Here is a 27,510-nt window from a genome sequence, read left to right on the forward strand (position 1 = left end):
GTCCCAACCAAAGTCTCCACCATAATCAGAAGAATACTCACTGAACAGTGACTCATGTTAGCTCCTGCAGTAGGGCTGCTTCTGCCTACACAATGGAGACCAGAGACCTCTCCCTGTGTGAAATGCACACTACAGTGCATTCATAAACACTGTTCACAAGCAACAAGTGGGGACTTCTCATCCAGGCTAGGGCAATGGGGCCATGCTGGTGTAAAACAACAACCCCAACTGAAGGAACGTGGGATTCAGACGAGGACTGTGCCTCTATAGTCTAAACATGGACCCTTTTCTCCTCTCCTGATCTGCACAACATTGGATGAGTGGGAGTGATGCAGCATAAAGATATTTAGGATCTGCTCTCATCTGGGGCCTGAGGCAGGTTGATTTCTGCCAGCTATTGGCAGGTACATTTTCAGAGGTCCTGTTGAATGCAGAATTCTGTGTTTTCACACAGACAAAAAAAAGAAAAACACAAAAGAAAAATCTTGCTATGTTTTGTAAAATGCTGGTTAAAAATCTTTTTTGTTGTTGCCTAGACTAATTTTGTGCTTCAGTTGCACTTCACTCAGATGAGAATACATGAAACAGGCATTCTATCAGCAGACAGCACTCTGAACTGACTCTCTCTCCGGAAATGGAGCTAGCAACATTCTTTCTATGATAAACACTAGAAATTTGATGGCCATGTATTGTTTTTTGCTAAATAATAAATAACACAAAAAAAATATATATAGCTATCTTTTTCATTGTAAGCTCATTTACTTGTGTGGCTGAATGCCAAATAGAGTTGCACTTCTATTGTCATCTGATGAAATAAGCTATTTTCTGCCGAATGTGTTGCACTAATGTATTTTCTGTGAAGGTAAACTATATTTTTATGCCCCTGATCACTACTGAAGCAAAATAATATATATACAGTGGGGCCGCCCCAAAACATCACTGCTCTAGAGGAGATCTGCATGGAGGAATGGGCCAAAATACCTGCAACAGTGTGTGAAAACCTTGTGAAGACTTACAGAAAACGTTTGACCTCTGTCATTGCCAACAAAGGGTATATAACAAAGTATTGAGGTAAACTCTTGTTATTGACCAAATACTTATTTTCCACCATAATTTGCAAATAAATTCATTAAAAATCCTACAATGTGATTTTCTGGATTTTTCTCTCTCATTTTGTCTGTCATAGTTGAAGTTTACCTATGATGAAATTTAGAGGCCTCATCTTTTTAAGTGGGAGAACTTGCACAATTGGTGGCTGACTAAATACATTTTTGCCCCACTGTGAGTGTGTGTGTGTGTGTGTGTGTGTGTGTGTATATATATATACTTTCAAAATAAAATGCAGGTGTAATGGTTTTAAAAAAAGGCAGATTTGATGGACTGCGTTTTGAAGATCCGGCTGTATGAACTCTAAAGCAACCCCATGCATGTCTTCTACACCAGCCACCTTGGCTGGTAGCCAATTACAGGCTCTGCTCCATGTTGGTAGATTTGTGTTGGAAAGAACAAGAGGAAATGACAACACTTGAGACTATTGAGATGCATCCTGGTACTGTCATTGACCTGGACATGATGATGTTCCCTCTAACCCAGACAGGCCATTAGGCAAGGAAGCACCACATAACCAAAAGTATGTGGACACCAGCTCACTCCAAAATCATGGGCATTAATATGGAGCTGGTCCACCCTTTGCTGCTATAACAGTCTACACAATTCTGGGAAGGCTTTGTTACCAAAGCCCCTTATACCACCCACCACTGCGACCTGTATGCTCTAGTCGCCTGGCCCACTGGCTCCAGGTCATCTATAAGTCGATGCTAGGTGAAGCTCCGCCTTCTCAGCTCACTGGTCACGATAACAACATCCACCCGTAGCATGCGCTCCAGCAAGTATATCTCACTGGTCATCCCCAAAGCCAACACCTACTTTGGCCGCCTTTCCTTGCAGTTCTCTGCTGCCAATGATTGGAAGTAATTGCATTTTTTTTATTTTATATAAAATAAATGATTTTTTTTTAAATAATAAATATAATAATAAAAAAATTATATATAATAAAAAAAATGTTACATTTTTTTTTTTAAATTGCTGAAGCATGGAGACATATTTCCTTCACTAACATTAAACATTAGCTATCTGAGTAGCTAACTGATCGCTGCAGCTGTACATAGCCCATCTGTAAATAGCCCACTTAATCTACCTACTTCATCCCCATATTGTTTTTAATTTACTTTTCTGCTCTTTTGCACATCAGTATTTCTACTTGCACATCACCATCTGCTCATCTATCACTCCGATGTTTAATTTGCTAAATTGTAATTCCTTTGCAACTATGGCCTTTTTATTGCCTTACCTCCTCATGCCGTTTGCACACACTGTATATACACTACTGCGTTATTTGACTGTATGCTTGTTTATTCCATGTGTAACTCTGTTGTTTGTGTCGCACTGCTTTGCTTGATCTTGGCCAGGTCACACAGTTGTAAATGAGAACTTGTTCTCAACTGGCCTACCTGGTTAAATATGGGGCGGCAGGGTAGCCTAATGGTTAGAGCGTTGGACTAGATTCGGATGGCCGTTTAGTGTGTGGATTAATTGTCGGAGTAGAGGACCTTGTGCATTTCAGGTAAAATAACTCAATGTTTATATCCCAGGACAAATTAGCTAGCAACAGCAAGCTAGCTAAATAGGACAAATTAGCTAGCTTTTCGACCTGTCCCCAAATTAATGTCATTGGTTCAGAGTTTGTTTTGATATTTTAACCTGTGTGTTGTGATCGCGTTTGGTGTGGGGGGGACAAAATAAATGTATGCACGATAGCAGGCGTGCAGGCGGTTTGGGTCCGTGTAAGGCCATTTTACTGCCAACGTTTGTCTATGGAGATTGCATGGCTGTGTGCTGGATCTTATACATCTGTCAGCATGGGGTGTGGCTGAAAGAGCCAGATCCACTCATTTGAAGGGTTTCCACATACCTTCGTATATAGTGTACATTGGCTCAGAAGTAACCAGACACTTAAACACCACTTGCTGTTTAAAGCTTCCAATGGCTCCCTGTACCACTAACAACTGGGAAAAAGGCTGCAGAGAGCGTCAGAGACACCATTCATAAACGCAAGGCAGTGCACCGTTATGCAATGTTTCAAGTGAAGCATTTATGTTGGGTGTGCTGTGTTGGCCGGGTGATACAGTGCAGCCTAACCGTGGGTGGATTCTCTGCAGTACATACACAGGAGGCTAAATGTTAGCAAATAACCTACATATCCGGAAGAAAGCAAGTTCGTAAAGACTGGACTGGTAGCATCTCGTGCTCTCCTCAGAAGAGCCACTGCAGACACATCCAGCTTCCCAGGAGACCAGCTTCCCAGTGAAACACAGGGGAGACTCATTAACTTCCCATGAAACACAGTGAGGGGAGATTCATTGACTTCCCAGTGAGTGAAACACAGTGAAACACAGTGAGGGAGACTTCATTGACTTCCCAGTGAAACACAGTGAGGGGAGATTCATTGACTTCCCAGTGAAACACAGTGAGGGGAGATTCATTGACTTCCCAGTGAAACACAGTGAGGGGAGATTCATTGACTTCCCAGTGAAACACAGTGAGGGAGATTCATTGACTTCCCAGTGAAACACAGTGAGGGATTCATTGACTTCCCAGTGAAACACAGTGAGGGGAGATCATTGACTTGTGCTATGCTCACATGCACCCAGCAGAGTAAAAATAGATCTTCATTTCCTCCGTCGAGCTAAAAAAAGAGCATTCAAAACCTTCTTAAAATGACCTAGAACAACAGTATAAAAACAGCCTTTGTCCCAACTGAAGTAGCATGGCAAGAAATGGCCTTTTTCGCCTTCATTCACTTTCTCCAAAATATCGCTATTTTTAAAACCAGCCATAGAAAGCTGGTTGCAAATTTGGTTTAATATTTGTTCAGTGTTTTCTGGTGGATTAAACAAATATTGTTCAACTCAACAACAACAAAAAAATAACGTTTTTGAAAAATATGTTTAAAAATGGTTTAATATTTCTAAATTATATAAATAGGACGGGTGGAATTGTTAACAAAAATATGGAAATGTCTGCTGTATTCAAAATTACAACCAACTGACTGCAGCATCACTGCAAAAATGGAGGCGGCAGGTGGAAAGGAGAGGAGGTCTAAGGATTCAAAAACGACATCGGATTCAAAACTGAGTTTTTCCAATTAAAAATTATACAACATTTTTGCAACCAATACAACTGTTATACATATACACACACACACACACGCACACTACCAGTCAAAAGTTGACACCTACACATTCCACACTTTATTTTCACTATTTTCTACATTGTAGAATAATATTGAAAACATCAAAACTACGAAATAACACATGGAATCATATAGTAACAACAAAAGTGTTAAATATCAAATATATTTTGATTTGTTTGAGATTCTTCAAAGTAGTCACCCTTTGCGCACACTTGGCATTCTGTCAACCAGCTTCATGAGGTAGTCACCTGGAATTAATTTCAACACACAGGTGTGCCTTGATAAAAGTGAATGTGGAATTGCTTTCCTTCTTTATGCATTTGAGCCAATCAGATCAGCTGCGACAAGGTAGGGGTGGTACACAGAAGATGGTATTTTACCAACTAGGGCTAAGTCCATACTATGACAAGAACAGGTCAAATAAGCAATGAGAAACAACAGTCCATCATTACTTTAAGACATGAAGGTCAGTAAAATCCAGAACTTCTAAAGTTTCTTCAAGTGCAGTCGCAAAACCAAGCGCTATGATGAAGCTGGCTCTCATGAGGACAGCAAAGGAAGACCCAGCATTACCTCTGCTGCAGAGGATACATTCATTAGAGTTAAACTGCACCTCAGATTGTAGCCCAAATAAATGCTTCACAAAGATCAAGTAACAGACACATCTCAACATCAACTGTTCAGAGACTGCATGAATCAGGCCTTCATGGTCGAATTGCTGCAAAGACACCACTACTAAAAGGACACCAACAAGAAGAAACTTGCTTGGGCCAAGAAACACGAGCAATGGACATTAGACCAGTGGAAAACAAATGAGATTTTTGGTTCCAACCGTCATGTCCTTGTGAGATGATCTCTGCATGTGTGGTTCCCACCGTGAAGCATGGAGGAGGTATGATAGTGTCACCAGCAAAGCACGGTCTGTGATTTATTTAGAATTCAAGGCACACTTAACCAGCATGGCTACCACAACATTCTGCAGCGATACACCATCCCATCTGGTTTGCACTTAGTGGGACAATCATTTGTTTTTCAACAGGACAGTGACCCAACACACCTCCAGGCTGTTTTTGTATTTATTTTTATTTCACCTTTATTTAACCAGGTAGGCTAGTCGAGAACAAGTTCTCATTTACAACTGCAACCCGGCCAAGATAAAGCAAAGCAGTGCAACACAAACAACAGAGTTACACATGGAAAAAACAAACATACAGTCAATAATACAATAGAGAAAGTCTAAATGCAGTGTGTGAAAATGAGGTAGGATAAGGGGGGTGACGCAATAAATAGGCCATAGTGGCAAAATTATTCCAGTATGGCAAATTAAACACTGGGGTGATAGATGTGCAGAAGATGAGTGTGCAAGTAGTGGTACTGGGGTGCAGAGGAGCAAAATAAATAACAATATGGTGATGAGGTAGTTGTATGGGCTATTTACAGACTGGCTATGTACAGGTGCAGTGATCTGAGAGCTGCTCTGACAGCTGGTGCTTAAAAAGTTAGTGAGGGTGAAAAGAGTCTCCAGCTTCAGTGATTTTTGCAGTTTGTTCCAGTCATTGGCAGCAGAGAACTGGAAAGAAAGGCGGCCTAAGGAGGAATTGGCTTTGGGGGTGACCAGAGAAATATACCTGCTGGAGCGTGTGCTGCGGGTGGGTGGTGACCAGTGAGCCGAGATAAGGCGGAGCTTTACCTAGCAACAACTTATAAATTACCTGGAGCCAGTGGGTTTGGCGACGTATATGAAGTGAGGGCCAGCCAACGAGAGTATACAGGTCACAGTGATGGGTAGTATATGGGGCGTTGGTGACAAAACGGATTGCACTGTGATAGTCGTTTGCTGATGTCAAGGGTGTGAACAGAGTGCCCCATGAAGCCGTTGGGGTTATGGTATGGGCAGGCATAAGATACAGACAACAACACACAATTGCATTTTATCGATGGCAATTTGAATGTACAATACCGTGGTGAGATCCTGAGTCCCATTGTGAGGCCCATTTTTTAAATGTTTTTAAAAGGTATCTGTGACCAACAGATGCTTATCTGTATTCCCAGTCATATGAAATCCAAATGCAATTCAATTGACTGATTTCCTCACTGTATTTCAGTAAACTCAATGAAATTGTTAACATATATTGTTTTTTATTAAAAAAATATATATGGGGGATTGGAAATGATGCAGACAATTACATTGTGGCTTCTAACAATCTGCAATATTAAAGCTGATCCACAGCGCAACATTGTTTTAAGCATGGCAAGAAACTATTTAGTTTGGCTAAATACTGCCCTTAGCTCGTAATGCATAGCTAAAATGCATGGCAGAAACGGATCTTACGTGGCACTCTATTTCAGCTGAACTCCCTGACATACAGTATACCTTGAGCGTCTGAGGTCACATATTTGACTAGTTGACAGCTAGGCCCACATCAGGCCTCATATCAATGAAGGAGCTATTAAAAATCCTACAACTCTAAGCATTTCAGGCATGGGACTATGCAGTATCCAACACTTTCTTTGTGGGAATGTCTGACGTCGAAGAAACCAAGTTGGAAGTTCTCATGTTACAAATGGTAGCCCATATGGACGATGCTTACTGTGTTAACTTCCTCAGGGTTTGGGGGTGGGGGGGCAGGTGTGCAATCCCCTCTAGTGCCTGTATCCAGGCAAGAGAGGATGACTCCCAACCAAACAAGACATCCTTTCTGAAAAGCTGTCACGTGATCCTTTGGGAAGCATGATGTCATTGGGCATAGCTCCAGCTTTCTGAACCCCTGGTACATCCACCTGAACCCTGAACCCAGCCAAATAAGCTTACTGCACGACTACCCTTTGGTTATAGACAGTGGGCTTACACTCCACTATACGAGTTGCTTTGCCATCAGCATCGTGTCAATGTGACATTCTACCTGCTACACAGATCGTTTTGTAAAGCGTTGTAAAATAACCAGTGGTGTGTATAGTCAAGGCCATATGTAACCAAAATTAACTTGACGTTTCATTCAATTCACAAGATGGAATGAATGTGCGCGTCAGCAATCCATTCTTGAGTTTAGACGCCGCCATCAGACGTGACAACTCGAGCAATAGAGCAGATTTCCAAGGAAGCCTCCCCTCAACGGCCTGAACCATGCACAACAAGAGCCTATAGGCGGTAAACTGAAATAATTGATGCTGACTAATCTAGCTACAGCCGTAGCTGTGGTGTGTGTCTCATGTTACAGGTGATTCACTGCCTTCTAGAGGAAAATAACCCCACCCGGCTTTAGTCACAGACAGGTGCACTGGTTTGAAGACTCCTGCACAAGGTATGCTATGTCTCTCTGTGAAGATGAATACTCAGAATTCTTGGGCAGCCCATTGGATGACGGCGTGAATAGCTGGGTCACGAGCCACCATCAACCCGCTTAAACCAGCAACGATGAAGCTACCAAGTAACAGGTTATTTTTCACTCTGGACAAGCAGCAGTGCTTTCTCACTGTCAGAGTTTCTGTGCATGGGTTCACGTCACACTCCAACGTGGTAGGTACAGGACCAAAACAGCAGAGACGTTTAGTCTTGTGCTTCACCGTTCTTAGTTGTTGTCGAAATCGGCCCGATATTGCTGCGTGAAACTCATCTTATCTTAATGAGAAAAAAAATGAATAAAACACCACATCACAATGCCTCTCCCCTGTCTGACCTAAATAACTCTGGGGCATAAGTACATGTACTGATATGTGGGTAACTCAGTAATATGTGTAACTGTCAGTAGGACCTTTTTAGGGTTCTATTGTTATTTAAGATGTGTAGTTCAGTCGTTGAGCTGTTCTTGTCTATTGACGTTCTGGGATTATGTCATGGTTTTTTTGTGGATCCCCAGGAAGAGTAGCTACTGCTTTAGCAACAGCTAATGGGGATACGAATAAAATACAAATGAGTTTACCTCTAAACCTAGTCCTGGACTACGACACACTTTCCATGGAGATAAACCATCCCCGGATGGGACTGGCTGCCAGTCAGACCGTGTTAACCCACTGTGCTAAAGCCTAGCACTGTCTGTAAATCAGTATGGATAAGAGTGTCTGGTAAATTAAAAGGTCAATGAAAAACAAAAACGGGGTGCTTGAAAATGTGTCACATTGCAGCTGATATTTCTTGTATGGGCAGGGCAAACACCATTGTAGAAGAGTGCATTATTTGTTGTAAAACCTCCTTAAGCAACAGCAACTTGAAATGAACACACAAGCATTGCAAAGCACTTAAGCCAACTCCACCCAATACCTTAAACAAAGTGAAACTGGCTACAGCGTTCAAGAAAAGTCCAGACACAACGGAAAACCCAGGGCTCATCCTACACTTTTACTATAAGCAAACAGGCTGTTGCTGCTCCCGAAAGAAAGGTGAGCACCAATAACGTCAGCATAGCACAACAGTGTAGCAGCTGTACAACCACAGGTTGCAGAAGTCGCTGGAAGTACAAGTCAACACATGCATTCAGGTAGCTAGGCTATAGAGGGGCTGCCTGTGATAGCATAATAGTCCGTGAGCAGGCCTCTCACAATCCTGGTGGTAATGCCAGTTAGGATTGTGTAGATCAGCACTTCCCAAATTGGTGCTGGGGACTTCAAGGGGTGCACGTTTTGTTGTTTGCCCTAGCACTACACAGCTGATTCAAATAATGAATGCTTGATAATCAGTTGATATTTTGAATCAGCTGTGTAATGGTTAGTGTTAAGGCAAAAACCAAAATGTGTACCCCTTGGGATCCCCAGGACAAGAGTTTTGGAAACGATGGTGTAGCATAATATCACATCATCAACAACATAATGTCCCCATGTGTGACGTAGGAGGGCCTTGATTTATTTTCCACCAGGTGTTTTTATTCAGCATTGCTTGTTGCTAGCTAACTACACATCACTTAGTGTCAGAGGGAGACCAACTGAATGATAGACCAGGCATTTGTAGAAAATATGCGAGACAAATAAGTGAACAACTATTGCAAGAATGCGTGAGAGACGACGCACACGGTAATATTAGACCAAGTAACGCAGTCGGAAAAATACATGACTCATGTTTTCCCATCAAAACGACAAGTCGCGAGGCATGGCGTGCGTGCTCCCAATGAAATAACGCACGAGATATTGCTAACGTTACATCGATACCGGTGTGGATAGCTACGCACTTTTCGTTTGTTCGAATAGACAATGCTATAGGTAACGTTAGCTCGGTAGGTAACGAACAAGCAACAGTTGCAACTTACTGCCCCAAGTAGCCTAACTTAACGTTAGCAACGTTATCGCGTGTTCACAAACAATTGTTTAAATTTCCAGGAATTGACAGGAAACAACCAACCACGGGGAATCCGCAAACATTTTATGGTTTCTAGCCAGGTTACAGAGAAATGCAATTAGGCACCACATTACAACTTGTACTGTAGCTAGCTGGAGTTAGCTAGCAACTTTGTACAAGGACAGACCCTAACGTTAAGCCGGAAACGAACTGATATTTAAAAAAACGTCTAATGCAATGACGCAATACATAACCCTGATTTCCAGCAATGCATCTTTGTCGGAAATTCAGTCTTGTTGCACGATTAACATTATTGTTAAAATTCTTACCTCCTTTAGAAAGAGACATTTCCCCCTTTGCTTTGATGAGGGGGAGGGGAAGCACAAAGACTTTTTTACTCCCTCCCTCCCTGCATCTACCCCGCTCAGAAGCTGCGGCTTGTCCTGCAACTACGATGCAAGTCTGTTTCAATCTTCATGCATGTTGCGTTAGTTTGTTTCCGTGTCGCAGGGCTTCTAAGTTAAAAAAAATATATATAAACCGAAAGCACATATGATTCCGGCGAAATTAACTCGATAACGTTACATTACCAAACTGTACACTTTTTAGACAGCGAAGAAGTGGTCGGATTAGTTTTTCATAGCCCGGTGCTCCTGATGTGTGGAGATTTTTATTCAGGACCAATGGAATGGTCTAAAATGAGTCAACTCTGTCCATCCGGGGCACCGGGCTATGCAAAACGAACTCGATCAATCTGACATCTGAATGCTCGAGCGTCAATTGCGTTATGACGTTTTTCCTCCCTGTGTTGTACATAGTTGTGGGATATGTAGTCTCTGCTGTCATTGCCAACAAGCGTGGACATGTCCAAGACAAGTCCATGGTCACAACAATCATGATTGAAAAATATATATATTCTAAGAATGCCATTGTACAATTTGTGGTTTTCAATGGCTTCAAAGCATTTTGATTTCAGGGAGATATCCCCATACACACATCTCTGAAACTGGAAACACTTATCTCCCTCACTAGCTTGAAGCACCAGCTGTCAGAGCAGCTCACAGATTACTGCACCTGTACATAGCCCACCTATAATGTAGCCCAAACAACTACCTCTTTCCCTACTGTATATTTATTTTTATTTTGCTCCTTTGCACCCCATTATTTTTATTTCTACTTTGCACATTCTTCCACTGCAAATCTACCATTCCAGTGTTTTACTTGCTATATTGTATTTACTTTGCCACCATGGCCTTTTTTTTTGCCTTTACCTCCCTTATCTCACCTCATTTGCTCACATCGTTTATAGACTTGTTTCTACTGTATTATTGACTGTATGTTTGTTTTACTCCATGTGTAACTCCGTGTCGTTGTATGTGTCGAACTGCTTTGCTTTATCTTGGCCAGGTCGCAATTGGAAATGAGAACTTGTTCTCAACCTGCCTACCTGGTTAAATAAAGGTAAAATAAATACAAGGCATGTGAAATTCATTTTGATAGGCCTACCTTGTTTGTTTTTGATTAAAGCTTAATTTATACCGTATCTACAGTACTATAAAATACAAGAGCTACAAATAGCTATGAAAAATTTCAATGCTGTTTTGTTGAGTAGCAAAAACACACACACGTCTGCAGCCCCACGATTATAAATGTGATGCCAGTTTGCAGGGTTGCCATTTTGTGTTTGCATTACTTTGTTGCATTGTACGATATAAATTAGGCTTAAGTCACAATTGTCCTCTGTATCACATTATGTTCTGCATATTAGGGTGAATCAAGTAAACAGACCAATTACAGACTGGGTAAAATAACATTTTATTCAGGATATAGGAAGAGGACATAGAGAGATATGGTAGCTACATGAACCAGTAACGTTCTAAAGACCTGGAAGTATAATTTAGACCAACAATGTCGTCCATAGGTCTGTGCATAATTCATTATAAAAGCACTACTCACAACAACACAATCCTTCTAATAGCACTAATACTGCAGGTTGGCTTAAAGATTCAATAGAAATGCTCCTCAATTGCAAAAGAGTAGGGCAACAGCAAAATGGCTTCTAGAGAAACTCTGGTATAGGAATTGTCCAGTCACTGAGTATCAGCATGGCTATAACATTTAGGCCTGTAAACTTATGTGTGTGATTGTGACTAATGGTATGAATGCATGCTTTTAAAATGGCCTGTACTTATGGTGATGGCAGTGTGCAAAGCGACGAAGGAAGCTTCACTTGATCCTGTGAGGTTTGGTTAGCACCAACAAAGTGAGGGTTCAGCTAATGGAAACAATACCAATAACTGACACTTTGATTTACTAGTAGTATCCTATAGCTATGCAGATAACATCATACAGTTAAATATGTCATAAAGATTGTGCCTTTCCTCTAATCAGGGGCCATCAAGGAAATATCCAACTATTGACATAATCATATCTCTAACAAATACAGTGCAGTCGTGTTTGCCCCTACCATGTGTGTAAGATTTGTGGGTAGGGACAATGTGGAGGAACTGTTATTATCTGAAACTCTTTCATTGACTTCTTTAATAGATGCAGTACAGTTACAGCTGGCTCAATACACCTCTTTTCAGAGTTAAAACAGTTTGGAGACAAACTTAACCACTACTGTAAAAAGTACCATTACCTTATGTAGAACAGAGGTGCCCAGTACCAGGCCAATAAACAGGAGTTGTGATATGAGTGTGTGCATGTGTGACTTTGTCTGCAGGCTAGGGGGGGACTCAGCAGGGAGGGCGGTTGGTTACGGTCATCACTGTCTGGGCAAGTTCCAAAGTCATACACCCAGACTATTTCTATAATTTCTGTTTTTGAAATATAACCTCAACCACACTGCAAACCTTATGCCGTGTACCTTAAATTAAGACCAAAAAGCAAATGTTTTGTTTTCATCATTTTTTTATGATATAGCCAATTTTTACTCTGCAACTTGACCATGTAATGGGAACCGTTGGTTACTAAGGCAACAACAACCTCTTGGCCTATTTCCTGGCAACGATGAGGCTGTGGTAAAGGGGCTTTACCACGACGTGCAGGTAGAGGGAGCTGTCGATGAGGTATTCAGACGCCCGGCGGTGAAGGTCGGCTTCCACCAGGAAATCCCCGGCCTCCTCAGTGCTCTGGTGGAAGTTGTAGACGTGACGAACCACCATTTTACCCCCCTGCCTCGCTGTCACGATCACCGTTTTCTGGAAGCTCACACCTGCGAAATCGGGGCTGGAAGTGGCTGGGGTGACGATGATGCGAGGACGACCGCCGTCAGTGCGTGTGGCCTGCATCTCGTTTGTATAGGCAGAGCGCACGCTGAGCGGGAGCCAGCGTGGGGAGAACAGGGCGTTCCAGGTCACTCGCTTGCTGGCGTCGCTCCCCGCTGGGGCCCAGCTGGGTCTGGAAGCTGAAGCTGCGGTCATCGCGCATGGGGTTATTGATGACCCACGGAGAGCCCCAGGACGGTGACAGGTAGTTGCGTGGCGTGAATATGCTGCAGTTGACGTCAAAGTATTTGGCCAGCTGGACAGGCGAGGCCGAGTGGAACTGGAAGGCCAGGAAGAGCAGGTCACGGATTGACTCGTAGTATTTCAGCATGATTGGGGACTGCTTCTGCAGACGGAACAGGTGCTGCGGGGAGATCATGCCGTAGCGCACATGCCTCAGGGCATTCTCCACCGTTAGGCCGGCCGGCTGGTTCTGGCCGATCCAGGCTTCCAGTGCCTCGTAGAGCTCCAGCTCGCTCTGCAGGATGAGGTCTGAGCGCTGCATCAGGGACAGCAGCAGGTCGTCGCTGATGGAGCCCCACTCGCCGCTCTGCAACACCGACGACAGGTTCCAGGAGAGGTACTGGAGGCAGCTGTCCCTCAGGTTGGCGTCGCCGATCTGCATGGCGTACTGGTACCAGCCAACCACATGGCCGGTCGGGGAGTCGCTGGACAGGTGCCCTGTCATGTACTGGCTCAGGCCCTGCTGGAGGCTCCACACACGGTACTTGCTAGCCAGCTTGTGCAGAGGGATTGCCTGGTCCAGGCGCACAGAGATGTCACCGCAGTAGAGGTACCTGCAGAGATAAAACAAGGCTAGATCGGTCTGCAGAAACATCGGGAAAGGAGGTCACTTTTTAAAATAAAAAACATGAAACACCAATAGCCCATTTCTGTTCCTCCCCTATCCTCTTGAGGTGTACACTCATTCTACCCCCCCCCAGTCCCCTCACCTGATGAACTTGTCAAAGACAGCAGCACAGTCGGCAGGCTCTCTCAGGACCAAGGTGCTGGTGTTTTGGCTGAGCAGCAGCTCCTCAAACACCTGGCTCTGCAGCGAGAGCACCAGCGTGTGCGCCTGGATCACCTTCACCTCATCCGTGTTGACCGTCTGCACGCGGAGGGCCACATCACTGCCGTTGCCTTGGGCCAGAAGACCTTCCATGCGCTGCACCATTGCCATGGAGTGATTCAGCGTTGTGGCGCCATTCTCCAGCGCCACCTCCTGCTTCAGCGCGGCTGCAGGAAGAGAAGATGTAGGGATCCCATTCAACACCGGGTCAACTGCAAGTGAAAACACCTCTTTCTCAATTCATCTGTCCTCGATTCCTCACAACCTCATTCTATTCACCATTCTCTCTATTCTATATGGTATCCTCCCCTTGGACCTTCTCCTCCATTACGGTTGTGAAGGTAGTGAGGAATTGCGGAAAGACAAATTGAGATAGAGCCCTTCTTCTCCAGTCATCACTCACTTCCACACTGAAAGTTGAGTTGACAGTTAAGCCTTCTGCCAATCAACACCGGTTGAATTACAACCGCCAACCAATCATGAATTATGACAAGTTGTCTACCAGCCTTAACACTCTACACCCTCTCCTTCAAAGCTTAATTAACAGTACAGTGATGAGATAAACAGCCATTAACTTGAAGAGTTGCTGAGTTTGTCTGCAGTTGAAAAGTGACTGACCTAGTCGCTAATGGGGAAATCCTACCCGTGGTTTGGGTTTAGGGTCAGCATCTTGGAGTGTAAAACACATTGTTAATAGACAGATAATAATGGATGGTAATAGTGTAGGCTATGAAACCAATAGGCTACTTGTCTTTAAGTACAATTATGCCGAGGCTATACTGTATAAGCACCAGACATGTCGAAAACATTTTTTTATCGCCTGACTAAACTACTTTTTAAAGTTTTTAAATCCATATTTGCAGATTATTACATGAATAGACTGAATTAAATTGCTCGGTGTCTACATCACTGAGGACTTAACATGATCCTCTCACACCAGCACGACTGTCGTGCCTCTTCTCCCTCAGGAGGCTGATACGATTTGGCATGGCGCCTCAGATCCCTAGGAACTTTTACAGCTGCATCATCGAGAGCATCCTGACTGGTTGTATCACCGTCTGGTATGGCAACTGCAACCCCCTCAACCGGAAGGCCCTACAGAGGGTGGTACGGACGGCCCAGTGCATCACTGGGGGTGAGCACCCAGCCATTCAGGACGTAAATACCAGGCGGTGTCTGAGAAAGGCCTGAAAAATTGCCAAATGGACTGTTCTCCATGTTCCCATCCGCCAGGTGGTTCCGATGCATCAAGGCTCAGGCCAACAGACTCCTAAACAGTTTAAATCTCCTGGCCATAAGACTGTTAAATGGTTAACTACTGCACACACCTACACTGCTGGTAAAAGTATTATTCATTAGATGTATTACTAACGCTATAGGGTCCCTGTGAGTTTGAGCACAAGATGTCTCCTCCTTCACTACAGGGTCCCTGTGAGGTTGAACACAAGATGTCTCCTTCTTCACTACAGGGTCCCTGTGAGGTGTAACACAAGATGTCTCCTTCTTCACTACAGGGTCCCTGTGAGGTTGAACACAAGATGTATCCTTCTTCACTACAGGGTCCCTGTGAGGTTGAACACAAGATGTCTCCTTCTTCACTACAGGGTCCCTGTGAGGTTGAACACAAGATGTCTTCTTCTTCACTACAGGGTCCCTGTGAGTTTGAACACAAGATGTCTCCTTCTTCACTACAGGGTCCCTGTGAGGTTGAACACAAGATGTCTCCTTCTTCACTACAGGGTCCCTGTGAGGTTGAACACAAGATGTCTCCTTCTTCACTACAGGGTCCCTGTGAGGTTGAACACAAGATGTCTCCTTCTTCACTACAGGGTCCCTGTGAGGTTGAACACAAGATGTATCCTTCTTCACTACAGGGTCCCTGTGAGGTTGAACACAAGATGTCTCCTTCTTCACTACAGGGTCCCTGTGAGGTTGAACACAAGATGTCTCCTTCTTCACTACAGGGTCTTCTTGAGGATGAGCACAAGTGGCACATGCACACTGTAGAGTCACATGAAAGAAGGTCTCAGCACGACAAGCTGCACGCTCACTCTCTTTAACGCCCTCCTTCCTCTGCCTCCATTGACACCAGCTGCTTCCTCCTGTTACTGTAGGTTTAATGAGACACAGGGGGAGAAAGACTCCTACCCCCCACTCCCTTAGCTGCCTCACCCCCAGTCTTCGTGTCACCACTTTCGGCTAATCATGCACCTCCACTTCAAAGCAACCTTTGTTCAGTTCATTAGACACAACTAGCCTATACCCTACATCTCCATGACGGCAGCTGATGCTTGTGGGCCATTGACAAATAACTTTGACATTTGCATATTGCATTTGTGTAATTTGTGTCATTCACCCAGCTCAAACAAAATTGGACTTCTGAAGTTCAATTTGTCTATTAATTGTGATAGGTAAACATGCCATTTAATTGTGACGTGAATTGTGATGGATTTGTTCTGGCTAATTACTTCCTAGTTTAAATGTGCTGCAATCAAGCATTCCATTTGTTTCCTTTAAAATGCCGTGGTGAATTCATTGCCATAGATTGAAGTGAGAACTTCAGGGGAATTGATACAGCTGAGGAGGATGTTATTAATAAAAGATTACCGATGTTCTCCTCTAGTCAAGCGCAGTGATTTTTAGAAGCTGGTGGGTTGAATCCCCTAAATTAAACATATAAATGCATGTGTATGAGTACACAGGACGAGCACACAAAACGCATGAGGAAAAAACTGCCATGCAAGATGAAGTTGTTATAGCCTGAAATAAAGTGTCATTCAATTGATGCTTCCCCAGTCAAGTCCTTCAATATAAGAAAGGGCATTTTCTTCAGTCTCTAAAATAGCATCCTCATCGATTGTGACTCACAAAGGCCCCACAAAAACAAACATCTCAGGCTCTCCCTGCAAAACATCACAGACAAACAGAGATAGGATGTGGGAAAGTGAACTGGGGGACAGTGCTGCTATTCCAATACTCAACCTAGTGCCTCTGGGCTTAAAGAGAGCAACCCACATGCAACGTGTCCCACCACCGTTTCCCCAACACACTGAGTGGGGCGATATTCCTCTAAAACAGAGTTGTATCTCTTTCCTACCCTTCTGTGGGATAAGAAATGTAAATAGAATAGGAAATAAAACGGATGTTGTTGATGTACTGTAGTGACAGAGGAAAGAGTGACTAAAATAGACAAGCTAAACAGTTGATCACTATGCAGAGCAGTCTGTCACACAGTCACCTTACCTCCTCCAACGGAGATGGGATGGAAGCAAAGAGCCACGAGCAGGGTTCCCAGATAGACCCGGGCAGGGATTCCTCCTTCATAGGTGTGTGCCATATCTAGGCATATATATCTCCCTCTCTCTCTCTCTCTTCTCTCTGTTCCTTCTTTTTCTCTCGTTTCACTCTTTCCGTCTTCCCCTTAGTGCTTATTGTCTTTGTGTGAGTGTGTGCAAGAGGTGGGTTGCCCCGTTGTGGCGCCCTGACTCCCGTCCCGGACTCTTTATGTAGGACGCCTGGCCTTTTTCCCCGCCTGGCGCCTCTCACATCGCCTTGCGGACTCCATTGATTGGTGGAATCTGGCAGGGGCCGTTGCCATGACGACGGCTTTGATTTTGAATTTCTCCTTTTCCATGTTAACATGGCATCGATCTGTGGCCCAATAGGGACTATCTCTTCATTTTCTGAGTGGAGGTGGATGAGAAAGGGTTATTAAACACTATATTATGGAGTCAATGTGAATCAACTATTTTATGATAAAGTACACTGTTATAATATAATTAGGCTATTGTATGTGAGGGTTTTATTTATGTTAATTAGAAGTAATGAGACCAGTATATGAAATGTGTAACAATGGCACGATTAAGTAATTAACCACAGAGTTAATTAGTGAGGTGATATCTTCCTGGAGAGCTACTGTCCTATAGGTTTTAACTCCAACCCTGTTCCTGAAGAGCTACCCTGCTGTAGGTTTTAACTCCAAGCCTGTTCCTGAAGAGCTACCCTGCTGTAGGTTTTAACTCCAACCCTGTTCTTGAAGAGCTACCCTGCTGTAGGTTTTAACTCCAAGCCTGTTCCTGAAGAGCTACCCTGCTGTAGGTTTTAACTCCAAGCCTGTTCTGGAGAGCTACCCCCTGTAGGTTTTAACTCAAAGCCTGTTCTGAACTACCCTGCTGTGGGTTTTAACTCCAAGCCTGTTCCTGGAGTTACCCTGCTGTAGGTTTTAACTCCAAGCCTGTTCCTGGAGAGCTACCCTGCTGCATCATCCGTAGTAGTTCCTGGAAAACCCTGCTGTAGGTTTAACTCCAAGCCTGTTCCTGAGAGGTTGTAGGTTTTACTCCAAGCCTGTTCCTGGAGAGCTACCCTGCTGTAGGTTTTAATCCAGGTTCCTGGAGAGCTAGCATCATGTAGTCAAAACTTATAGGTAGGTATCTCTCCAGGAACAGGGTTGAGTTAAAACCTACAGGACGGTATCTCTCCAGGAACAAGGTTGGAGTTAAACCCTTACAGGATGATATCGCTCCAGGAACAGGGTTGGAGTTAAAACCTACAGGAGGGTATCTCTCCAGGAACAGGGTTGAAGTTAAAACCTACAGGACGGTATCTCTCCAGGAACAAGGTTGGAGTTAAACCCTTTACAGGATGATATCGCTCCAGGAACAAGGTTGGAGTTAAAACCTACAGCAGAGTAGCTCTCCAGGAACAGGGTTGGAGTTAAAACCTACAGCAGGGTAGGTCTTCAGGAACAGGGTTGGAGTTAAAACCTACAGGAGGGTAGCTCTCTCCAGGAACGGGGTTGGAGAGCCTTGCATTAGAGCGATGGTCACTCTCCAAATTTTAATGTGACAATTTCAGTGCACTGCTCTCTGATTGGGTTAGTGAACATATCCTGCTAGGGGACATCTGGGACTTCGTCTACTTCACTCATCTGTTTGTACTCTTCGTAAAGAAAATACATTCACATGGATGTACACCACAGGAGGTTGGTAGCACCTTAATTGGGGAGGACGAGCTCGTGGTAATGGCAGGAGCGGAATCAGTGGAATGGTATCAAATACATTAAACACGTGGTTTCCATGGTTTCCATGTGATTGAGGCCATTCCATTCACTCCATTCCAACCATCTTTATGAGCCGTCCTCCCCTCAGCAGCCTCCACTGATGTACACACCTATCTTCTTCTTCATGTCTTGCTTTTATGACAAATGGCTTGATATGAATTCAGTATGGACAATGCTTCATGTCCAAATCATCCTAAAATATCTAACATTGATTGTGTAGCTCAATAGATGGTTTGGACATGAAGTGTGACACATTTGAGTACTATTGACTTGCATTGGATTTGTGCCACGAATGAAAAACAAAGTTAGCATTTGGAAACAGTGGCCAAGTAAATAAAACCAAAGCATGGCACCGCTACAAAGATTCTAGTGGGCTGGTCACCACTTCCACCATCGAAGACCTTGGTTAGGTACCCCTCATGTAACATTATCGCTCAATTGTTGTATCTTGAACTGCTGTATCAATCTCCCCCCACCCCGTTCTTGCTCACGTTTTGTTGCTGTAGTAATCATGTGATTGCTATATCTTATTGCTTGACATTGATAAAAACACCAAATAATAAAACATGTAAATGGGTGCTGTCATCATACCTTGTTCATAGACTGCTTACAGGGTAAGGAAACCAATATATAATTTAGTCATTTGGGTGAACTATCCCTTTAACGTTTACTTATTGTGTTGAAAAGGATTGAAATGTGGTTAAGAGACAAACCACACTAACAAGCGATACCTGAGTCAGTGCATGCAGAGTGACTGTGTGTTCTGTGTTCTGTGTCACTGTGTTCTGTTCCACTGTGTTCTGTGTTCTTTTCCACTGTGTTCTGTCCCACTGGGTTCTGTTGCAGAGTGTAAAACGAATGTGCGTGATCTGATCCTCAGCGACAAAAGAAACAGCTGGTCAAAGAGTTCACAGGTTGCTGCTGCAGGCAGGGAACATGCTAATTGCTCGTACGGGGAACCATGAAATCAATACCACGCATACTATCCACTCTGGTGAGTGGTATCAAACTACATCCTAAAACTCTTACTCGGCCTTATTGACGAGCATGAAGGTTACTGCCTGGTGCATTGTGGTCCCGGCAGAGAGAAGCCGCCCGTGACATTGGCACATGAGAATGTAGTGATGACCTAAAAAGGTCAAAGGAATGTTAAAGTAATTGACCAATGAACAAGGTGTTCATTTGACCCTTTCTCTGCCATGAAGTTTCTATATGGATTTCCTGTCTCTGGGGTAATGAGGAGTCAATACCCGAATGGTTTTGATGATCTCTTCTTCGGGGAAAGATGAAGAGATGTTCTCAAAGTGTGTTGGACCGCTGACTGAGATGAAAGCAAATGAAGGAGCCTCTCAGACTAATTAAGCCGGTTGATGTTTATTGGGATGAGTCTTATACTTGAGGCAGAACTGAGCGATTATGGCTAGAAGGACCAGCTGCAAAGACAGAATTGGCTATATTATTGTAAACATTATTGAAAACAAAAAATGTGCTATTAGGTCTTAATTTAAGGTCAGGCATTATGGTCAGCAGTGGTCAGGTTAAGGTTATGTTAAAAATCAGATGGGATGACTTTGTGACTGTGCCAGCTTGTGACCACTCTGCAAAGCTGCCTCCAGAGCAAGATTCATGACAAAACCTAACCTGCACTAATTAGTCTTCCGTCTAATCTCTCGTTGACAGACGTCTATCGAAGCATCTGAACAAATTACGCAAGATTTTAGTTCTGTGTTAAATGAGATTACCTTCAGTCGAGTCAAATCATCTCTGTTGAATAACCAGCACATAAGAGAGATAAATACATCTGTAGAAAGAATATGGGTTTGGTTCATTATGGTATCCTACGTAGTCCACCAAGGATAGCATAAAACTTTGTGTCAGACGGAATTGGGTTGCTAGTAAGAATGCATCTATGTAGTTGCCTACAGATGTCCTAGGAGATCCATACCAAGCCTGTGTGCTATGAATAGCATGACATGTTCTCTGAGGAGAGCTGGGCAGAGGTACTCTCTAATGAGGTCTGAGACAGGAAGGAAGGAATTGGAATGGCAACTGGAGGACAGGGGACAGGAGACTCTGCATCTCCTTGAGAAGAAGTGATAGCTTGCCCTGGTCTTACGTAAATGTGTCGTCAATTAAATCAAATCAAACTTTATTTAAAGTGCATTCAAAATCGCAACACACTTTACATTAAAACAATCAAATGAATAAAGTTAAAGCGAACAGGTCGCATGAAGGATTAATAAAATAACACAACACTGAGGATGTTTAAAACAATTCCCGACTAAAAGACATGCTAAAAAGGTGGGTTCTAAATGTGATTTAAAAACCTAAAATGGTACCTGACCCTGACAGACTGTAACCAACTATAGTTGCCATGGAATGACAATGAAGAAACAAAGAGAGGCTGTATTTGAGATGGTGATACATGATGCAAAGCCATCACTCTACGTACAGTCAATTACAGACACGGACCGATCCCATCCAATAGGTTTAATTCAGGCGGCTTTTTCAGGCACAGTGAGATTCAAAAGGAATATTTCACTACCTGATCTAAACGTGTCGTCTCTCCTCTCTCCCTAATCATTCTGAATCGTCTGAGGGTACCCAATACATTTTCTGCCAAACTGGCATCTTTTCTTCTGAAATGTTTAAGCACTTTCTCAACCAGTGTGCCAAAGTCTGACAGAAGCAGCGTTCAAACTTTTGTTAAAGCATTGCAAAGATGTGTCTAATTGTTGCTCTTTTAGACCAATTTTGCTTTTGAATCGAAACATTCAAATACCAGCAAAATGTCTTGCTTCTCTGTTGTGAAAGACATCTGCTTTGATATACATAATATTGGATTAGACAGGGTTTATTAACCAATGTCCAACACTCCCTGCATATTGGGATGTTCCTGAACATCCTTAGATTCAGATGTGTTTGACAGGAGAAAATGGGACTATTTATTCTCTGTGCCTTAAAATGTGGCTTCTGAGAAGTTATTTTCCTTGAATCATCTTTTGGACTTGTCACCCAAGCACAGGAGGCTACCGAGGGGAGGACAGCTAATGGAAAGCATGTGTTTAATGGGTTTGATACTATTCCATTATTCCGTTCCAGCCATTACGATGAGCTGTCCTACCCAATTGGCAAAGTGCCACCGGCCACATGTGCACCCAAGGCATCAGTGCTTACAAACTAAGTTCACATTGCTTTCCACTTTTAAGGAACATGCTCCAAGGATGACCAATATCTACTCTGTTCTTTGTCTTTTGTTCGTCTTCTCATCCTCTGGCAGTGAGTAGATCAATCCTAAACTGTAAAACTGTTCAGTGTAGGTTCACTGTGAGCCGAAATGCAAGAAATCATTATCTTGGTTGCAGCTTAGAATTAGAACTCTAAGGTGACTTCCAGAGCTTTACCAAGGTCATCTCTTCCCCAAGACCAGTTCTAAGAAGAATGTACTGACAGGACAGTGGTCACAAAGTTCAGAATCCAATTGACACCCTGCCAAATCTCTAAAAGCACCCCTGGGGAGGACTGAATGGTAGGATCAATGAGACCACAGGGGGCCTTGCCTGGTCCGATCGCAGCCCTGTTAAACACCTTAGTTTAACGAGTGGTAAATGGCAGTGCCAACACCAGAAATGTGTCCTGAGTGACCTCACGTTGTGTGTTGGGACCACAGGGTATCAACCAGTTGATTGGCTCCCTTGGAGACCCTCAAAACTTCATGCCAATCTAAACACTCAATACTGAAATTAACTGAAAGCACAACCTGAATGTTCCCTCTGATCTAAAATACAGGCGGTTGCATTCAGTGATCTAAAATACAGGCGGTGCATTCAGTGATCTTGTCACGTCTTGACCTTAGTTCCTTTGTTATGTTTCTTGTTTACGTTGGTCAGGGCGTGAGTTGGGGTGGGCATTCTATGTGTTGTTCTAGTTTTGGTTTTCTATGTGTTTGGCCTGGTATGGTTCTCAATCAGAGGCAGCTGTCAATCGTTGTCTCTGATTGAGAAACATACTTAGGTAGCCTGTTTTTCCCATTTGATTTGTGGGTAGTTGTTTTCTGTTTTGTGTGTTTGCACCTTACAAGACTGTTTCGTTCACTCTCTTTGTTGTTTTGCTATTCAGTGTTCAGTTGCTTTATTAAATATTAACATGGACACATACCACGCTGCGCATTGGTCCGATCTTGACTACTCTTCCTCAGATGACGAGGAGAACCGTTACAGGTCTAAAATACAGGCGGTACATTCAGTGATCTAAAATATTATGGTGTTCTTTTAGAGGACAAATTACACATTTGGTGCACTTTAAAAATATCTGCATAATCTTTTCTTTTCTCTTACAAGGAGTAATAAGAGAGAGAAGATCAAACACTCTGTCCACTGGTCAACATTAAAATGGACGGGATCCATTGATCTGAAAAGCACATTGTGTGATATCAATGAAACAGCTCATACATACAGCTCATGTTCTTTCCTTTTCAGTGTCATAATGTTCCCATTCTGTTTCTATTTTCAGTCTCATAATGTTCCCATTCTGTTTCTATTATCAGTCTCATGTTTCCAGTCTGTTTCTATTATCTGTCATAATGTTCAGTCTCATAATGTTCCCATTCTGTTTCTATTTTCAGTCTCATAATGTTCCCATTCTGTTTCTATTTTCAGTTTAATGTTCTTCTGTTTCTATTTCAGTCTCATGTTTCCAGTCTGTTTCATAATGTTCCCATTCTGTTTCTATTTTCAGTCTCATAATGTTCCCATTCTGTTTCTATTATCAGTCTCATGTTTCCAGTCTGTTTCTATTATCAGTGTCATAATGTTCCCAGTCTGTTTCTATTATCAGTCTCATAATGTTCCCATTCTGTCTCTATTTTCAGTCTCATAATGTTCCCATTCTGTTTCTATTTTCAGTCTCATAATGTTCCCATTCTGTTTCTATTATCAGTCTCATAATGTTCCCATTCTGTCTCTATTTTCAGTCTCATAATGTTCCCATTCTGTTTCTATTTTCAGTCTCATAATGTTCCCATTCTGTCTCTATTATCAGTGTCATAATGTTCCCATTCTGTTTCTATTTTCAGTCTCATAATGTTCCCATTCTGTTTCTATTATCAGTCTCATAATGTTCCCATTCTGTTTCTATTATCAGTCTCATAATGTTCCCATTCTGTTTCTATTGTTGTGATGCAAAACACTAATGAAGTATTGTTGGACATGGACCTGACCAACATCCTTTCAGGGATGGAAACATTTGTCTTTGAAAGGGTTTCTCTGTCCAGTTTCCAGGACTACTTTATTCCAGTTCCCATTCTGTCAAAGGTCCCTTTATTTGGTGAAAAGGTTCTTCCTGGAAGAGTGAACTAATGTTTGGATCATCTCTGTCATTACTATTTTTTGGATCATCTACTTCATTAATTAGCTTTTGGACCAGAACCCCCAAAATAAGGCATATGTGTTTTACTATCAATGCTATGTGATGCAAATCACCCATGTTAAAGGTCATGCCTGTCTGTGATATCATTGCATAGGAGTCACTGATTTTAAACAACTATACATTTGTTTTAGAACATTTGGTTTTATAATAAAAAGTTCCACCACCCACTAACCTCCTCCCTAAAGGTCCCAGTTTGCATATCATTATGAAAACAGCATTAGTTTTAAAACAGAAATATGAAAATGGGCAAGAATGGACCAATAAATAATGCTTAAATACACATAAAATAGTAACATATGCCAAACAACTGCAACAGTGATCACAGAAAAGCCAGAAACAAGATATTAGGACAGTGGACCTCAGCAGACCTCAGTGGCCCTCAGTAGACCTCATTGGACCACAGTGGACCTCAGTAGGCCTCAGTGGCCCTCAGTGGACCTCAGTGGACCTCATTGGACCACAGTAGACCTCAGTGGCCCTCAGTAGACCTCATTGGACTACAGTGGACCTCAGTAGACCTCAGTGGCCCTCAGCTTTTGGACCAAGTGGACCTCAGTAGACCTCAGTGGCCCTGTTGGACCAGTGACCTCAGTGGCCAGGACCCTATTCCAGTGGCCCTCAGTAGACCACAGTGGACCTCATTGGACCCAACAGTGGACCTCAGTGGACCTCAAAGACCTCATTGACCGCAGTGGACTTCAGTAGACCTCAGGCCCTCAGTAGACCTCATTGACTGCAGTGAAAAGGTAGTGGACCTTCCTGGACTCAGAGACCCCAGTGAAGACCTCACCGTGTTGGTCCTCATCTACTTCAGTGGACCTCATTAGTGGTCTATTAGCTTTTTGGACCAGTAGGCCTCGTACCTCGGTGGACCTCAACCTCAGTAGACCTCAGTGGTCATATGTGTTTTACTATCAATGCTATGTGATGCAGTGGCCCTCAATCAGTGGCCCATGGACATTAAAGGGCCCTCAGTGCCTGTCTGTGAGTCCTCAGTGAGTCACTGATACAACTTTTTTGTGATACATTTAGTTTTAGAACATTTTCAGACATAACAACATAAAACACTAAAAGAACACCCATCCACCACCCACTAACCTACTTCCCTAAAGAAATATGTGGGCCCAGTTTGCATATCCAAACAACTTGATCATAGGTGGACTAAATGAAAACAGCATCATTTTAAAACCACAGAATTGTGAAAATGGACCTCAGCAAGAATGGACCAATAACCTCAGTAATGCTTAAATACACATAAAATAGTAACACATGCCAAACAACTGCAACAGTGATCACAGAAAAGTCAGAAACAAGATATTAGGACAGTGGACCTCAGTAGACCTCAGTGGACCTCATTGGACCACAGTGGCCCTCAGTAGACCTGGGTGGACCTCAGTGGCCCTCAGTAGACCTCATTGGACCACAGTGGCCCTCAGTAGACCTCAGTAGACCTCAGTGGCCCTCAGTAGACCTCATTGGACCACAGTGGCCCTCAGTAGACCTCAGTGGCCCTCAGTGGCCCTCAGTAGACCTCAGTAGACCTCAGTGGTCCTCAGTGGACCTCAGTAGACCTCAGTGGACCTCAGTGGACCTCAGTAGACCTCAGTGGACCTCAGTGGACCTCAATAGACCTCAGTGGACCTCAGTAGACCTCAGTGAACCTCAGAGCAATGAGTTCTGATGTCTTAGAACTTCCATCTGTCCATGTCATCAGTGTGGAGGCCTTGGCCTTGTTCATCCTAGCGGTGGACAACTCTAACATCACAATGTCCTGAAACTGTCTGAGTCAGTGTAACACAAAAAGCTCATGTGGAGGAATTCACAGCTCGGCCAGCCAACAATGATTTGATGTTGTTTGTCCACCAGGCCAATTTGGAATCATCATTAAGCAACAATACTACAGGGTGCAGGAGTATGTCTCATTCCAGAATGTCTGTTAATAAAGATGTAACTTTTCCACGGAATACGAACCTACTGATACAACTTAAACACACAGAGACCAGAAAAAGGTTGAAAAGGCTCCAAATCAATGGCAGTGACTCGATAGCTTTCCTATCAAATAGTTTCTAATTGACGTAGCCTTTATAGCAGATTGATAACTGAGTCCATCTGTTTGACAATGCTATTTGATTCAATTGAGTCAGTAAAACATTGGGCAGTGTTCAAAATGCTCTCAATATTCAATCTAGGACATGTAGCCAGATGTAACAGAGGTGGTTTGTACTACACTGACGTGGCGTGTAACCTTGCCTGAGACCTGAAGACTTCTGTTAGCTGCCCAAGAGAATGTCCATGCTGGCAGGCTTCAGCTCAGGGTAACATGGTTGTGTGGTGCGCTGGCAGGCTTCAGCTCAGGGTAACATGGTTGTGTGGTGCGCTGGCAGGCTTCAGCTCAGGGTAACATGATTGTGTGGTGCGCTGGAAGGCTGCTGGGTGGTTGTGTGGATGCGCTGGCAGGCTTCAGCTCAGGGTAACATGATTGTGTGGTGCGCTGGAAGGCTTCAGCTCAGGGTAACATGGTTGTGTGATGCGCTGGCAGGCTTCAGCTCAGGGTAACATGGTTGTGTGGTGCACTGGCAGGCTTCAGCTCAGGGTAACATGGTTGTGTGGTGCACTTGAAATCCGGTTTTGAACACAGTCAGTCACAAAAAAAAAATAGATCTGAAGAGATGTGTTGTATTACAGTGATAAAAAGGGCTACATGAGGTCTTATCATTGAAATAACATAGATGATGTGATAATCAATCTGATGAAGGTCCTGGCATATTGCCAAGTCTTGCTTCATTATCCTGTATCGACATCCCCCACCAGATGGCTCTACAAGACCAACTACGTTTGGTTGTGTTCCTTTGATAGGGGTTATCCGCTACTATTCCATAACACAAGGCTCTCCAACCCTGTTCCTGGAGAGATACCCTCCTGTAGGTTATAACTCCATCCCTGTTCCTGGAGAGATACCTTCCTGTAGGTTATAACTCCATCCCTGTTCCTGGAGAGATACCCTCCTGTAGGTTATAACTCCATCCCTGTTCCTGGAGAGATACCCTCCTGTAGGTTATAACTCCATCCCTGTTCCTGGAGAGATACCCGCCTGTAGGTTATAACTCCATCCCTGTTCCTGGAGAGATACCCTCCTGTAGGTTATAACTCCATCCCACTGTTCCT

General features: G+C 43.4%; 1 protein-coding gene across 1 annotated transcript; it reads right to left on the reverse strand.

The window, feature by feature from the left end:
• Positions 1–11,314: 11,314 nt before the first annotated feature.
• On the reverse strand, positions 11,315–17,196 carry LOC135537075 (BTB/POZ domain-containing protein 17-like). The gene is given in 4 exon segments (XM_064963279.1): positions 11,315–12,895; positions 12,897–13,584; positions 13,741–14,026; positions 17,103–17,196. Coding segments are annotated over 4 exon segments (1,449 nt in total). The 3' UTR covers positions 11,315–12,514.
• Between the last annotated feature and the right edge of the window lie 10,314 nt (positions 17,197–27,510).

Source organism: Oncorhynchus masou, unplaced genomic scaffold (assembly GCF_036934945.1).
Source record: "Oncorhynchus masou masou isolate Uvic2021 unplaced genomic scaffold, UVic_Omas_1.1 unplaced_scaffold_708, whole genome shotgun sequence".
Classification (NCBI taxonomy): Eukaryota; Metazoa; Chordata; class Actinopteri; order Salmoniformes; family Salmonidae; genus Oncorhynchus; species Oncorhynchus masou.